Source organism: Varanus komodoensis, unplaced genomic scaffold (genome assembly GCF_004798865.1).
Source record: "Varanus komodoensis strain SLA01 unplaced genomic scaffold, ASM479886v1 scaffold13_3, whole genome shotgun sequence".
NCBI lineage: Eukaryota > Metazoa > Chordata > Lepidosauria > Squamata > Varanidae > Varanus > Varanus komodoensis.
Window position 1 is genome coordinate 10,420,619 of NW_025335409.1, and position 15,197 is coordinate 10,435,815.

A 15,197-nucleotide genomic window follows, 5' to 3' on the forward strand; every position below is an offset into this window, starting at 1 on the left:
GTGTATCTGTTTTGCAAAAGTTATCTTCCCATTCCCTTCTAGTTTTATAACAGTGGTAAGGACAGCCATGCTATTCCTGAACTGATCCATTTCATTTCTGAATTACATGAGATCATGAATTTATTATCCCTTTTTTGCCCCCTTAACCATGGAAAGTAATGTTTGAATGCTGTATTGATGTATTCCAGGTTGAAGGTGGGGAATAGGTTCAGACGGGTCCATAAAACTGCTTTGCTGGATGTTACATTCTGCCCATAAAGAGCCTGAAATTCTCTCTCCCATACAGATTTCTGATCAATGCTATGTATCATGATGATTGTAGTAACCATCTATCTTTGTAGTGTTTTCTTGCTCATTCATCCTATTTTCTGCACAGGGCTTTTGCATTTGATAAAACTATAAAACGCTGCCATTGGTTATCCTTCACTAGCCAAGAAAATGGTGTGAGGAGCAGGCAAGACAACACGTTTGACCTCTATGAAAAGAAAGGCAAGTTGCTTATCTGTCAAACAAGAAAAGAGAACCTGTTTGAGGCCCTCAGTAACTATAATGTCTTGTTAGTAATTTGGATTCGCCTCCTTTATATCTGAGAGCCTAAGGCTTTAAAAAGAACAACTCCCAAACAAAATGCTGGCCAAATACTCTGTTTCTGACAGAACTTTCTGTAGGAAAATAACTTCTGTTAGTTGAAGTGAAAACCTGCACCAAGGGAAAATTTATGAAACTAAACAGAACATTTTCTTTTGACCCCAGTAAAGGCTTCAAAGAGTGCATAAAGATAAGGCCAAGGACTTGCACATGGTCAATTGTTTGTTGTTGTTGTTTGCTTTGAACTGCAGGCTTGGAATTGCTTTTGACACCTCTGCCATTTGGCAGGTGGGTACTGCTGTTTGAGAAAGAGAAGCTTAAAGCCCCCTGGATGCACAGAATAAGCTGCACAATTTTTCATGTCTTGGCCAAGCACTGTTTATTTTGTATGTATCAGGTTGGTCCAGACTTAGTCATGCTTAGAGTAGACTCTGAAGTCAATAGGCCAAGTAAGGCATGAGTAATATAAATCTCATTGATTTCACTGGGTCTACTCTAACACGAGTAAGTTTGATTCCAAACAATTGGATTTTGTTATTGCATTAGCCATGAATAATTGTCAAAAGCAAGATGGCTTGATTTGGGTCACGTGTGACCATAATGAAAATGTTATACTGTGCATTACACGTAAGATATCTATCCATTTCTATTCACTAACAAAGATGTACGCTCCTCTGTTTCTCTGTTTTCCTTTTTGATTCTCTCCGATAGACTATGTTAGGAATTGTATTGTTGGTAAAGGAGGAAACTATAAGGGAACCATATCAGTGACTAAATCTGGCATCAAGTGTCAGGCATGGAATTCTGCAATACCTCATGAACACAGGTAAGGCTGGTGGAGCAACAGCGCCCATTCTTATGCAGTGCTCTCCTACAAATGGACTTTTATTGATTGTGTGGATGGATGGAAAATCCACATATTTCGCAGGTTGCAACAGGCAGTCTGGAATACCTACTGAGTATACTTGTGTGTTGTGTGTGTATGTTGTATCCACACATTTTTTCTTAAATGTATACTTAGAATGATTTATGTATGCATTTAGATATTTGAAGTGCCTCTCCGAGAATTCCTTGCATAAAGATTGGCACCAGATTTAGGCATGAGTAACAGGGCTGGCAGAGTTCCTTGTCTCCTCTTTTCATATGGAAGCCCCTCAAATGATACACAGAGCTTTGTGGGAACCTGCAGAATGCAGTAGACTGTGATATAGCAGGAGGGGTAATCCCTAACATTTAGGTGGAAGGTGGAAGAATTTAAAACGTTGGTGTTAGTGTTTATTTTTAAACTTCTTAACATGTTGCTCACAGAGAAAAGCAAAAGGCCTTTGTAAGGGACTGTCTAATTGTTTGGAAATACCTTTAAATTCTGCAAGAAAATCGTGGTTGTTGTAAAAAATGTTCTTCCATTGAAAGGCTCTTTTTTTGGCATCCTACATAAAGGAAGTCTAGAGCTAGTACCTGTCCTGTGAATATCCTTAAAGTGTTTTGTCGGGCTACAGGTGAGCTGCTCTTAGTGTGGATGCCCTTTCTTAGTATTTTTTTAAAACAAGAATTTTAAAAAGAGGTTTTAAAAAAGGTTCAGACGGAATGTTTGGTTCACATTTTTGAACCAGCCCATTTATTCAATTTGCAGTGGCTGCACTGGTGGCTGAAGTATTTTCTGCTAGTGAGCATTGCCCGACTGTGAGCCCAACATCGTTTGTGTTTCCAGATACCACCAGCAAGAAGGGTTCACCTCTGGGCCCCAGCAGCACTTTGGCAAGCCACTAGGCTTGACTGGCTCTCATTTTCTCGAACTTGTAGAATGGTACCTGCGGAAGTTCCTTGCGTTGCGTTGATTGCTTCTGCTGATCCGTGTATTAGAATTTTTCTGTGCTGTAGGCAATGCTGAATTGATTATAACATATTTAGGGCAATCTGGATTGAATGTTGTTGGCTTGTATTTAACGTTTATCTTTTCCAAGCTTAGGACTTTCTGATGAAAGAGCTGGGGGAGGGCATTCCCCTAGTACTCTACTAAAGGGCATACCATTGTTAACACATGCATGAGATGTAATTCTCCATGAGAGAAGGTTGCCTGAAGCTGTCCTTTTCTAAGAGGTTATGAAAGAATTACATGATGATAGCATGGGAAGGGAAAAAAGCAAAAATACGAAACACTTTACTAGATGAGCAAAAGCCCTTTTCTCTCTGTTCCAGAAAGCTGGAAAAGAAGCAGTGAAATACAGTATTTCATATAATCTGCTGTAACAAAAGGAGATAAATTGCAGATGAGTTAGCTTCAATATTGAAGCCCTAGATAAAAAGAAATTTTCATGATAGACTGTGCACTGGAAGATTTTTTTTCTTTATTCCCTTGTTTACCACTAAAACAGAGAAACAAAATTTAAAACACTCAGATACCATAATAAAGAGCAATTAATCTAGGGTGGAGATTCTGCTAATTTGACTGAGGTTGCATATTATTCTGCAGAGAGGGCATCTGACCCTGTTCAATTACTGGATGAATGGAATGTAGTAGGAATTGTTACCTGAATTCAGGAGGAAAAAAAGGCTACTAAATGTGCTCCAATGTGTAATGTGAATTAGGGTCTTTAAGTCAGATATGCAGGGACGTGAATGAATATTAATTTCAATTGTAGATGAAGATATTATTCAGCATTTTTCCCTGTTTGTCTAACTTTGTATTTTTGTTGTTTGCTGATTTATTACATTATTTTAGAATACTGTTTTTGTCTCATTTATGGAAATAGATAGGCTGTTAATATAATGATAATAAGATAAAATAAGCTTGAAGAAAAAGTCAGGTATATTATTCACAAAGATGCAGAGGTTCACAACAATGTTTGCATGGTCTTATACTGTAATGATTATCATTTTAAAACTAGCTTTTTGCCTTCGAGCTATCGAGGTAAAGATCTTCGAGAAAACTACTGCCGGAACCCGCGAGGAGAAGAAGGTGGGCCCTGGTGCTTTACCAGCAATCCAATGATACGTCACGAAGTCTGTGACATTCCACTTTGTTCAGAAGGTAACATTAAGGATTCTTAGTTGATTTCAATCTTATATGGAAATGAACCCAATTGACTGAAATATTAGACAGCAGTAAGACAAAATTAGCAAAATCCAGTGCTCCTCTGTTTTCGGTCAAATGCTTCTCTGACATCATGTCGCTTTTACTCTCATCATGCCATGTAATTAATGCTTCTGCTTCTGCCTACATCTCTTCCTTTTAATTTTTATCCCATTGTTGCTTCTGGAAGCTAAAGAAGGACAAGAACTGTCAATGAATATACTGACCTTGTCAAGCAGAAATAACATTAAAGAAATTGAATGCTTGGAATTTAAAGTTTAGTGTTCATTTCCAAAGCTAGCTTCATATCTATATTGATAGTTATGCTGGTTTTAGAGAGGAAACAATACTTCAGGACTGCTCTGATGTACCCCTAGCATGAATATTGCTGCAGAAAGTAATTGGGATCCTTCTGTCCATTGAGCAAAAGTGTCTTTGTAGAACCATAGAATAGTAGGGTTGGAAGGGGCCAGAAGGCCATCAGGTCCAACTCCCTGCTATTGCAGGACACTAAGTTACACCGTACCATTCACCACTTGAGATTTTTTGAAAATATTATGTGGTATAGGATTATCTATAGGATAGATAGATAAATAGTGAAGCTCTGATTCTGTTGATCATCAGAAAAAAATCACATTTTTGCTTCAGGCGTTGCATAAAGTGAAATCCATACTTTGTGACAGCTTAGAATATGTAGAACCCCTTACTATTTGGCAAAAAGAAGTTAGAGAAAATTCGGGAGCCACTCTGGTCTTAAATATACTGAAGATCGTGTGGGTTGGAATTTGATTGCATGCATTTTTAACTGCAATATTGGAATAAAATATTATGCTTTAAGTCACCAGCCCAACGAAACAGTCATTGTTCTGCATTTTCAGTTGAATGCATGACATGCAATGGGGAAGGCTATAGAGGCCCAATGGACCACACAGAAACTGGCAAGGAATGTCAACGTTGGGACCTTCAGAGACCACACAGGCACCCATTTCGTCCAGAGAAGTAAAAATGCTCATTATCATTTTATGTTTTGCTTTTAAAAGCAATGGACTTATATATTTTTGTCTTCATTCATCCATGCATTATAGGGGACACAAATGCTATAGGCACATTGTTCCTGTGTGTTTCTGAACAGTTTTGAAGGCAGTTCCACACAATGTGTGAGAAACAGAATGTCATGAGTGCATGCTTGGCCATGGCCAGATCAGGTGTCTGCAGGATCTGGTTTAGTGAGCATACTAGCCTCTGCTGTGTGAACACGCTTCTAGGCCACTGTGGAAACCAGGGCAATCAGGTTCAAGGCTGAGTCTGGGAATATATCCCAAGGGGAGTAAAACCCCTTCTAGCACAGGCTGAATCCCTGTTTCCAGTTTTGCTGGTTTGTTTTTTGAAAGTTAGGCAGAACTGGCATCTTCTAAGGATTGAATTTCAGTTTGTTTGCCTTCATCCAGTCCATTGCTAACACCAAAAACCAGTTTAGAAAGAAAACTTCAGCTGTCCAAACTTCAGTTTTGAAGTTCAGTGCAACCTGTAGGCTGATAACTCTCAGCTCTGTTTTTTCTTTCCATCCAAATCCAAAGAAGCTGTTTTAGTTCTAAACTGGTTTTTATTGCAGGCAGTCTCTCCTACTGGGTTCATGTTTATGTTAAAAAGTGGAGAAGGTTAGTAGGGCGGAAGGTTGCGGGAAACTACAAGTCAGTGGCTGTGATGTCAGCCCAGATTGCCCCAGCACCAGCTTCTGAGAGCACCCCTCCGAGTGGGACTGGAGCTATCTTATAACAGTGCTGACAAGTTCCTTATTAGATTGATGCTTCAGAAGATAATGGAACTGAACAGGTCAATGGGACTGAAAGCTGCTGAAAAAGTCCAGCAAAACCAACACATTTCCTGGCATGGATCATTGACCAAAGCAACCAAAGTAGTCTCTAATCTGATGTTATTAAATGTACTAAAATAATGGACAGTATTTATGAATTTAACATTCACACAAATCTCTGCTGGTCTTTATTCTTTTCAGATTTTTGGTTTTCTGCCTAAGAAAGCCATAACAGGGTTCGTGCTAAATGATCTGATGTTTATCTTTGCTCTTTTCTTTCTCTTCTTCAGAAGCAGTATTTGTGTTTGTGAATGACCAAGTGTAGTGTTTAAATTGTTGTGAGTTCATGGTTTAGGGCAGTTACTTACAGCTATTTATGTATTTAATGTCAACAAGTGAGCCAAGGAAGTTTCAAGAATATTGTAGCTTAAAAGACAAAAATTATCCAAGTACAGAGTGGCACATGTGATACTTAATTGCAACCTAGGCCAGCTCTTTGTATGGTTTAGGACAGAATTTTCTATGGGTATGTATTGCATAAAATACCTTAACATTTTGCTTTTGAAAATATACTTATCCTTGAGCACTCCCATTGATTTTTGATAGAACCTTCATAAATTGGATTTTGCAAACCATAGTTAGTTCCTCGTTTTGGAATAAACTTTAAATCCTATATATTTTATATGGTAGATAATACTGATAGTGTCCTATTCTCAGTTCAAATGCATTGAGCTACAGACCTTGCATACCTTGATATTTTTATATCATGTCAAATTCCTGAATTAGGAGATACTGTTATTCAGGTGTAGTTAAAATGTACCTATCCTCTTTCTTATGATATACTGCAATAGAAACACATGAAAACTCACCATTATGTAATAGGTTTTCCTCATTCCTTCTTTGCATCATCCTTGACTCCTGTAGGGAAGGACAGGGAGGAATGGGCTGTGATAATATTGGATCATATGTTTACAGTGATTCACATTACAGAAGGGACCAGGTAACTGGGCAGACCTAAGCTGGGATAATGTTCTGTTCTATCCTCAGTAATGTGGGTTTTCTGGAAAAAATGCAACTGGAAATTTTCCACTGCTGTAAATAATGCTATCAGATTTGACATGATTGTATGACTCAGTTTTACTGCCCAACAAACATTCTAATGCAATAAGCAAACAAAATACCTCACATTTCATAAAAATGTAATCATCTTCAATTTTATGTGCAGCATAAATATATCCCTATAGCAAAGATTTGAACTGTAATCCAAGTTTAGGGGTAAATTAAATTAACCACAAAATATAGTTAAAATGTTATATTCAAACATATTCAAAGTCTTATAAGGAATTATTTTAGTGGAATATTTATAAAAATATAGCATATGTTTCCTTATGATGTGTGTGTGTGTGTGTGTGTGTGTGTGTGTGTGTAAAAAAGACTACACCTGAAAAAACACAGGCTTTAGGATATATAAACAAAGAGAGCTGATTTATCTCACCTGATTTATTTTTTTTGCTGAGGTAACTGGAGCACCTTCAGCTTCACTCATGCTTCCCACTGCTTATCAGTTCCATTTCAAGATGAGAAAAATCTAACCCAGAACAACTAGCTGAACAGTCTCTTTCACTAAGGGATGGATGTGCGTCTGTGAGGTGCTCTCACGCCCTACTTGTGAGTTCCCCGAACTGTTTGGCCACTGTGTGGATGGAATCCTGGGCTAGATAGTCCTCAGGTCTGGTCCAGCTTGGCTTTCTTGTAGTATTCATTGAAGAAAGCAGTAGTTACAGTTGAGATCCAGGCAGGAGCTAGCAGCACTGTGCCCAGAAAGGGGCTATCACACCCCTTCTGCATGGGCAGCTGGCACTGACTGAATCATTCCGAATCATAACAAGAACTTGCCAACAAACAGAGAAAACCAAACAGTGGCCCACAGACTGGAACCATTCGGTATGCATGCCAGTCCCCAAGAAAGGAGATGCTAAGGAGTGCCACAGCTATAGGATTATGACACTTATTTCCCATGCAAGCAGGGTGATGCCCAAGGGTTGCAACAAGGAATTTTTCCTTGAATGGAGCGGCTAATGACTGACATTCATGCTGGATCCTATAAAGAAGAGGCACTTGAGATCACATTGCAAATTTATGTTGGCTACTGGAGGGCACCAAACAACTTCAGAAGAGTATCAGCCTATGTTTTATAGCCTACAGCAAAATCTTTGACTGTGTGGAACAGAAGAAGCTATGGATGGTTCTGAAGGCTCAGCGCTTGCCTGTCTGTATTGTGGACAAAAAACTACTGCTAGGGCAGAATATCTAGAAACAGAATAGATTTCTATGGGCAAAGGAATCAGACAAGGGGGTATTTTATCTCCCAACTTGTTCCGTCTGGATGTAGAACATATCATAAGGAACGATGGATTACAGTCAGAGGAAGAAGTTGTGAACTTTGGTGAAAGAACAATTTAAGATATGCAGATGATACCACCTTACTGGCAGAAAACTGCAATGAATTGAAAAAGCTCCTGATGAAAGTGAAAGAAGAAAGTACAAAAGGAGGACTGCAGCTGAACACTAACAAAAGAATAATCATGACGACAGAAGAATGACACAACGTTAAATTGTGTCACAATTTAAATAATGACACAACTGGAAATTGTGAACAAAATGGAAATTGTGAAAGATTTTGTATACTTTGTCTGAATCATCAATTGCAAGGGAGACTGCAGCCAAGATTGAGACTTAGAAGGACAGTAATTAATAAACTAGAAAAGGTTATTGAGTGTACAAATGTTTACTGGAGACCATCCACACAGTTCTTTTCCCAGTCACTCTCTAGTTTTCTCACCCATGCGGAGTGGATGGTGCTAGATCAAATCAAGCCAGAACTTTCCCTAGAAACCAAAATGATTTAACAGAGGCTGTTGTACTTTGGGCATATCATGAGAAGGCAAGACTCTCTGGAGAAGACAATAATGCTAGGGAAAGTTGAAGATAGAAATTGAAGGGAAAACCAAGTATGAGATGGTTCAGTTCCATAAAGGAAGCCACAAGTAAGCATTAAAAGTCTCAGGGCAACTTACAGAAAACCATTACATTCTGCAAGTAATACAATTCAGCTGAAGAATCTAGCATAATCCTACTGACTAACTGCCAATCAGCACGTAGATTTAGCTGTAGAAACACCGGTGCCATTGCTTATTAATAATACCGCTGCATCCCCAGCCAAACTCCTGGTGCAGATGTGCATGGGGAGACATGTACAGCAGTATCACAGTCTTTTTTTGTCTTGTAGCTCCAAGCCACTGCAACTTACATGTAAATTGTACTGCAGAATATGCTGTATGCATGTTAGAAACAGCAAAAGACCTGCATGATGCAGTGAGGTCTTTCCTTCAGCCACTTTCTTTACATAATGTGAGAGTGGCACTTCCTGAGTGAAAGTTCTTAAGTTGTAGTATACTCTTGTACTCGTGTGTATCTTTGCCTTTTCTCTCCACCTACCCAGAAGCAACAGCCCTGTCTTAAATCTTGCTGAGCCGTTGTCAGGGTTTAGAATAGGACATACTGACTGATTTGTCCTTTTGCATGTCTGAAGAGCAGTGAAAAGGTGGCATTACATGAAGCTGTTAGAAAAGGGTTTCTTAGCACAGATTAAATCACAGTACCAGAGACTTCACTAAATACTTGCTCAGAACAATCTATGATTAACCATTGCCAGCATTTCTTCTCCTCTTTGAAATGACATCTCCGGGGTAGGTAAACAAAAACATATGCTCTATTTTTAAAAGAACATTATCCATATAGATTATAGAACATTTGGCTTTAAATGTTTTCCTTGGTGGGCCAGAGCATGGGATGTGCCGCCTGGCCTCAATTAGTTATGTGTGTTTTAAATTTTAGTCACTAAAAAAGTGTCAATTACACTTCCTAAGTTATTACAATGGCCACCTAAATAACAATTTAAGCTGTACATTAAAAATGAAAGGCCTGAAATCAAAGCAGTGTTAAGGCCTGGGGAGAGCCGTTCTCCTGACTGTTAATCACAACTGCCTGGAATCCAAGTTTAATGGGAATCAATGGAGAAGATGAAATCGATTCAATTTTAACACAAAGTCGTGTAATTTGCACCCCTGCCCCCAAGTGCATGGGGGAAGCAGGCATGGAGACCCACAGAAAAGGAGGGACTCAAAAGTAAAATTAGCTTTTCTTTTTTTAAAGCTGCCAGCTTAAACAATCTTCTATGCTGAAGGTGAATTCTATTCTTGCCTTTTCTCTCCCTGTGACCTGTTGTCCCCTTTACAACCAGGTCCAGTGAGTGTTTACTCAGAGGCTGAATCCCACTGAGTTCAGTTGGGCTTACAGCCAAGGGAGCACACACAGATCAAAATCCTGGATCTCTAACTTGTCTCTAACAGCCACTAAGGTAGGAGGGAAGTACCTGAGATTGAAGAGGTGGGACATTTAGGTGGCACATCACTCTTGTTGCCCGTTAATTGTAATTCCTTGCTAAACGGTTTATCAGGGTATGCCGAAAAAACTTATAAAAGTACTGAACCATATGCTTAAATCTAAAAGTGGGCAGCAATAAGTATCACTTTAAATGATTAAGAGTACATGACAAGTTATGTAATCAAGGGCAGTGTAATTGCCCCTCTTGACTAATTAAGTGAGATGGGCCACTCAGTGTTAATACTGGGTGATGAAGTCTGAGGTTCTTTCCTTTTATGGAATATTAAAGAAGCCCACACAAAGTCACCTTCTAATTGTAACCTCCAGTGTTTACCTACCACTTCCCTCTCTCCTTCTTACCAGAAGAAAAAATGTTTAAGGGGATAAGACAAAATGTCATTGGAACAGCAATGCTAAGAACTGTTCATTTGGAAAAATTCTAACACCTTCCCTGGAAGAGTAAAATGTAGCATTGTATCCAGCATCCTTCAGAGAAATCGGGTGCTAACATTCCTGAATATTTGACTTATACTGATCTTCAGTACTGCATAAGACGTTGCTTTTCTTAGGAGGTTTTCCTCCTTTCCATGGCTATTTAATAAGACCTCCTGTGATCATATATATACTCAAGTGGGAATAGCTTTCACTGAGAGTGAAACTTCCAACTCAAATTAGATACAGTTGTTAACTGTGAACAAACTGGCCTGGGAGAAGTGGAGAATGCTTGCACTTCACAGCATCATTTCCTAGGATTGCTAAAGGACCACCTTTGGAAAGATACAGACATCTTAAAATTGCCCAGTTACTGACAGATCAGCTTCACTGAAGTTGCAAAAAATAGTCTAAGCTCAGTGACTTCTGATGATGGAAAATTTTGTAGCAAAACCTTCTGGGTTTGTTATGAGAAGCACTGACTTGGCTTTGCAAACCTCACTGTAAGGCAGCATTCCCCAAACTTGTACCCTCCAGTTAAATTGGACTTCAACTCCCATCTCCCTAGGCTGCATGGTCAACTGTTGCTGTAAGGGAAGGCTTCTATAAGAAAAGAAAATGGGTAGTTTTAATTCTCAGTGTGTGAGAATTTCACAGTGTGAGATCAAGTTATGGGATCAGAATTTTAAAAATAATACTCTTGAGAGTAAAAGAAACTTCTTCAGCAGGCAATTGTAAATCATGCTTTCATCTGCTCATGAGGACTACATCTGTTAGCAGTTGTATAAAGCCTCAGGTTCTAAGGAAGTTACCATCTGCATTCCCCTAAAACAATCTATCATTCACCTGCAGACATACCATGTATAATAAATGTAAAACAAACTAACAGTTCTAATTGAATAATGAAATGCTATTCAGTCAAGAAGTCCAATATTGTCTCATAACATTTTCCTTTACTTCCTTCAGTAGTATCAGGAAAAGGGTATGGGAATAATTAAAAGGGGGAAAAAACCTGCCAAGATAAAGGAGGGCAAGGAATATTAAGTTTCTTTTTGTCTTTTTTTCCTTGGAAATGCTGGAAATGAGGGCACGGTCTCTAAATAAGCTGTTTCTAAAAATAGAACTATCATTAGCTTAGAGTTTATTGAAAATAGCTTCCAGTTTGAACCCAGGGTTGTTGAACTGTAGAACCCATTTGCTTAATGAGTCTGCCATGCCAGGAAGTGTTTATATTGTCCACGCTTAATTGGGCCATCTGAAGATTGCAAAGTAAGGCTATTGTGTCAGACTCAACACTAATGGGAGGTTGCCCAATTAGCAGAATGACCCTATTTGATGTCCTGCATCGTATCAAAATAGTTCTCTTCCAGATATTACTGCTGCTGAGTGCATTGCTACTGCTCCCACATCCTTCGGCATTCTGTGCTTCACTTGTTTGGGCTCCAAGCCAGTTACGAGGAATATGACTCGTATCTAAACTGGAGGTCATTTGGACTGTCCTGTGTGTGAGAGTGTGTGTGCATGTGTACACACGCGCATGCCTGCCTAGCATTGCCAGGCTGACTTGCTTGACTTGTTGTTGTGCTTTGCAGATATCCTGACAAAGGCTTTGATGATAATTACTGCCGCAATCCGGATGGTAAGCCGAGGCCATGGTGTTATACTCTTGACCCAAACACCCGCTGGGAGTTTTGCTCAATTAAAACATGTGGTGAGTTTAACACAAATGTTTGTTTACCTCCTTTTTCCTTTCCCCAAACCTGGGACCAGCAACCTCTCTAAGGCCAAGTCTACATTGCCTGGTATATTTTGTGTAGGCTTGGCTCATGTTATTAACAGCATGGTTCTTGACTGGTTCTTGTTGCTCTTGTCTGTTAGACTTTTTCTCCAACTCTCTTCACACGTTAAGACTGCAGTTCTATGCATGTTTAGACTGAAAGAAGCCCTACAAATCCCAGCATGCTTCAGCTGGAAGTTGTAGGCCTTTTTTCTGTCTAAATATGTTCAGGATTGCTCCTTAAATGTGAGAAGGGCTCTCACATAATTACCAGGAAATGGCTGCATTTCTGGCCTCGACCCTGAAATCACATAGCTTCCCCAGCCCTTGCCCATGTCCATGTGTTAGCCATGGATGTGCGTGAGGAGAGTGTACACACATGGATCTCTACATGCTTCTCTTGGAGCTGGAACCTTAATACTGTTGGGTTCAAGTTCCCAGAAATTCATGTACCTTTGCATAGACTTTTCCATACTTAACATGTGCATGCTCGGAGTTGTGTTGTGGGAAGGCATGTGACTTCAGGGGTAGGGCCAGCTGCATGTTAAGGGAGAATCTGTATCTGTCTTATCGAAGGATAATGTCTGCTACTTGGGTTTCATGGGTGGGATCTGCTTTCCTGTTCCCTGGGAGATATTCTCGGATGGCTTCCCAGTTCAATTAGAACTCCAAGGCAGGCTTAGGATGTGTCCAGACCTCCCCGAAGCATCATGTCGTAGGAGAAATTTGTAATGGCAGCTAGGCCGATAACAATGAAGAGTGAAGCACTCGCAGAAGGTCCCCAAAGCATCCCAGGAGAGAATTAAAAACTACTCTTCTCAGTCATTGCTGTTGCAGTTCTGAGATCAGTGGTGGGGTTACTTGTGGGAAAATGAGGGCCCTAGGTCTGGGTTCTTTTGCAATCCGTGTTTTCCATGCAGAGATGCAAGCTGCGTTAGCCCACCGACAGGCTATTTAAGGCAGCTCAAACTTGAAAAGCAACTGTCACGTGCTCTGTCTAGTGATTTTTATTTTATGCTAGCAGTTAATATGCAGAACAGCACTGAAAGACCTCTCCTGAGAATACAAACATCTGGTGGATTTATTGCCATCTGGACTTCATGCTACCTGAGCGTTTGAGTTGCAAACGAAACTGATCAAGCCAAAGAACAAATTTTGCTCACAGTTGGTAGATATGAAACCTTCTGAGGCTGCCTTTGTCTGAAATGACCGACCTAGCTTCAGCTCCATTGGCTTTATAGGGTATCTTATGTTTTCTTGAATGACATTTTGCTTATAAATCTCAAGAAACCATTGAAATGAATTACATAACATTAAAATATTGCTTTGAATGTTGAAAGGGGCATTGTACGGTGCCACTGTAGTGCAGTGGTTAAGCGTGTGGGTCTGGAACTCAGGCAATCTGGGTTCTAGTCCCTACTCAGCCATGTAGCCCTGTGGGTGACTTTGGGCCAATCACAAACTCTCAGCCCAACCTACCTCACAGGACTGTTGTTGTGAGTATATTATTGAGAGGAGGTGGCAAATTATGTAAGCCACCTTGAGTTCCTTGTAAGAGAAAAGGTGGGATATAAATATAATTAATAAATATAAGCAGTGGACATTAAAAGTTCTTTGCACAGAGAGAGATGGTACATACAAGGCTCAAACTACTCGTAAGTCTCACTGTGTAAGTGTTGTCTCTAATTTATGTATGAAAGGTAAGAATCCACCATTTTAAAGTATATTGTTTCACTAGTGGAATTCTAACCTTCTTAAAAATGATTGTATCCCTTATGTTCCAGAATCATTCTGGAATTGCAAGCTCAGGTAAAAGAATGCTCTGTACCAGGGGTTCACATCAGGAAGTTACTCAGAATTACTGTGATAAAACATATATCTGAATTCATGAAAAAACACTGATGTATTGCCAGGTTTCTTGATATACTTGAATCAAGTTAATGCCATTAGAATGTGTTACTGTATACTTCTTAGATTAGCATTCAGTTTTCCTGATCTATTTTCCTTCTATATTATGGCCACTTTCTAACATTCCGGTCTAAGGGTAACTAATGCAATGTAGCTAGGGTTGCAACTTAGCTCTCTGGAATCCATCTCTCTTCACTCCAGGGTTTTCCGTTCATACTCAGCCCTGTCTTAGAAAACAAGCCAAGCCAAGAGAAAGTCCACAAATTCTTGTGGAGGTCTGGTTGTACAACCAGCAACTTTCTCCTGCAGCACAAACAAAGGCTGCAAGACATGTGTGTGGAAGAGGGACAACACCTGTGCTTGATTCCCGGTGAGTGCCATGTGAATGTCCAGCACATTTGCCTGAAAGTTGGACTCATGTCACAAGAAAGAGAGCTGGAATCTGGGGAGCCAAGTCCGGGGAATCTGACATGTCGCCACCCCCAAAAGATATTCCTCACACATCTCTAGATGTAACTAATCGCTTTCCAGGCAAAACATTGCAGACGTATAGTTGTGTTCCAGGTGGATCAGGGATATATGAGACATTTGCTTCAGTTCATTTTTAAATTAGGATTTTTTTCTGTTTGTCTACAGACCAAAGTCTGTGCAGTTCTAAGCTTGTAATGTGATTCATAGACCAAATAAGAAAAAATGCATGAAAAATATCAGGAAAATATGCATGAAAATAAGCACAAATTTTCATGTGAAAAGATCTGCCCTCCCCACCTCCAAAGTTTGCAGTCTGATTCAGAATTGAGTTGGAATGAACTTCAAGAAAGAATTTAAAGAACTTTGCTGATTCATGCACCCCTAAGGCAGATAACATTTTCCTGCACAGACTGGGAGGACAAGTCTTAGAATTTTAGTTGGGATGCTGACACTGTGTGCAACATTTCAATTCAGAAGAAGGCATAAGCCCCTTAAAAATATGTAATACTGCTTGTTTATAGCAAGTTCCACATTGATACATCATTTTTCTATTGAGCCTCTTACCAAGCCAGCTAGCAGCAGTTTATATATGCCAGAAAAATAAAAATTAAACAGATTTGGAGCCCTCCTCCAGCATGAGAATTGAACTGGGAATTTGTACTCCACAATTCATACTGTTTAAACATTTC

The 15,197-nt window shown here is 39.6% G+C and overlaps 1 protein-coding gene across 4 annotated transcripts in view; it reads left to right on the plus strand.

Moving 5' to 3' along the window:
• The window catches only part of HGF (hepatocyte growth factor), a 56,067-nt gene that overhangs the window by 14,498 nt on the left and 26,372 nt on the right, over window positions 1-15,197 (plus strand). For 2 of the 4 annotated variants that reach the window (XM_044423481.1, XM_044423482.1), the window contains exons 3-7: window positions 377-489; window positions 1,300-1,414; window positions 3,477-3,619; window positions 4,540-4,660; window positions 11,945-12,063. In XM_044423481.1, coding sequence (XP_044279416.1) covers window positions 377-489; window positions 1,300-1,414; window positions 3,477-3,619; window positions 4,540-4,660; window positions 11,945-12,063 — 611 coding nt within the window. The remainder of the gene's footprint in view (window positions 1-376; window positions 490-1,299; window positions 1,415-3,476; window positions 3,620-4,539; window positions 4,661-11,944; window positions 12,064-15,197) is intronic. The other 2 variants (XM_044423483.1, XM_044423484.1) reach the window with 1 other exon arrangement.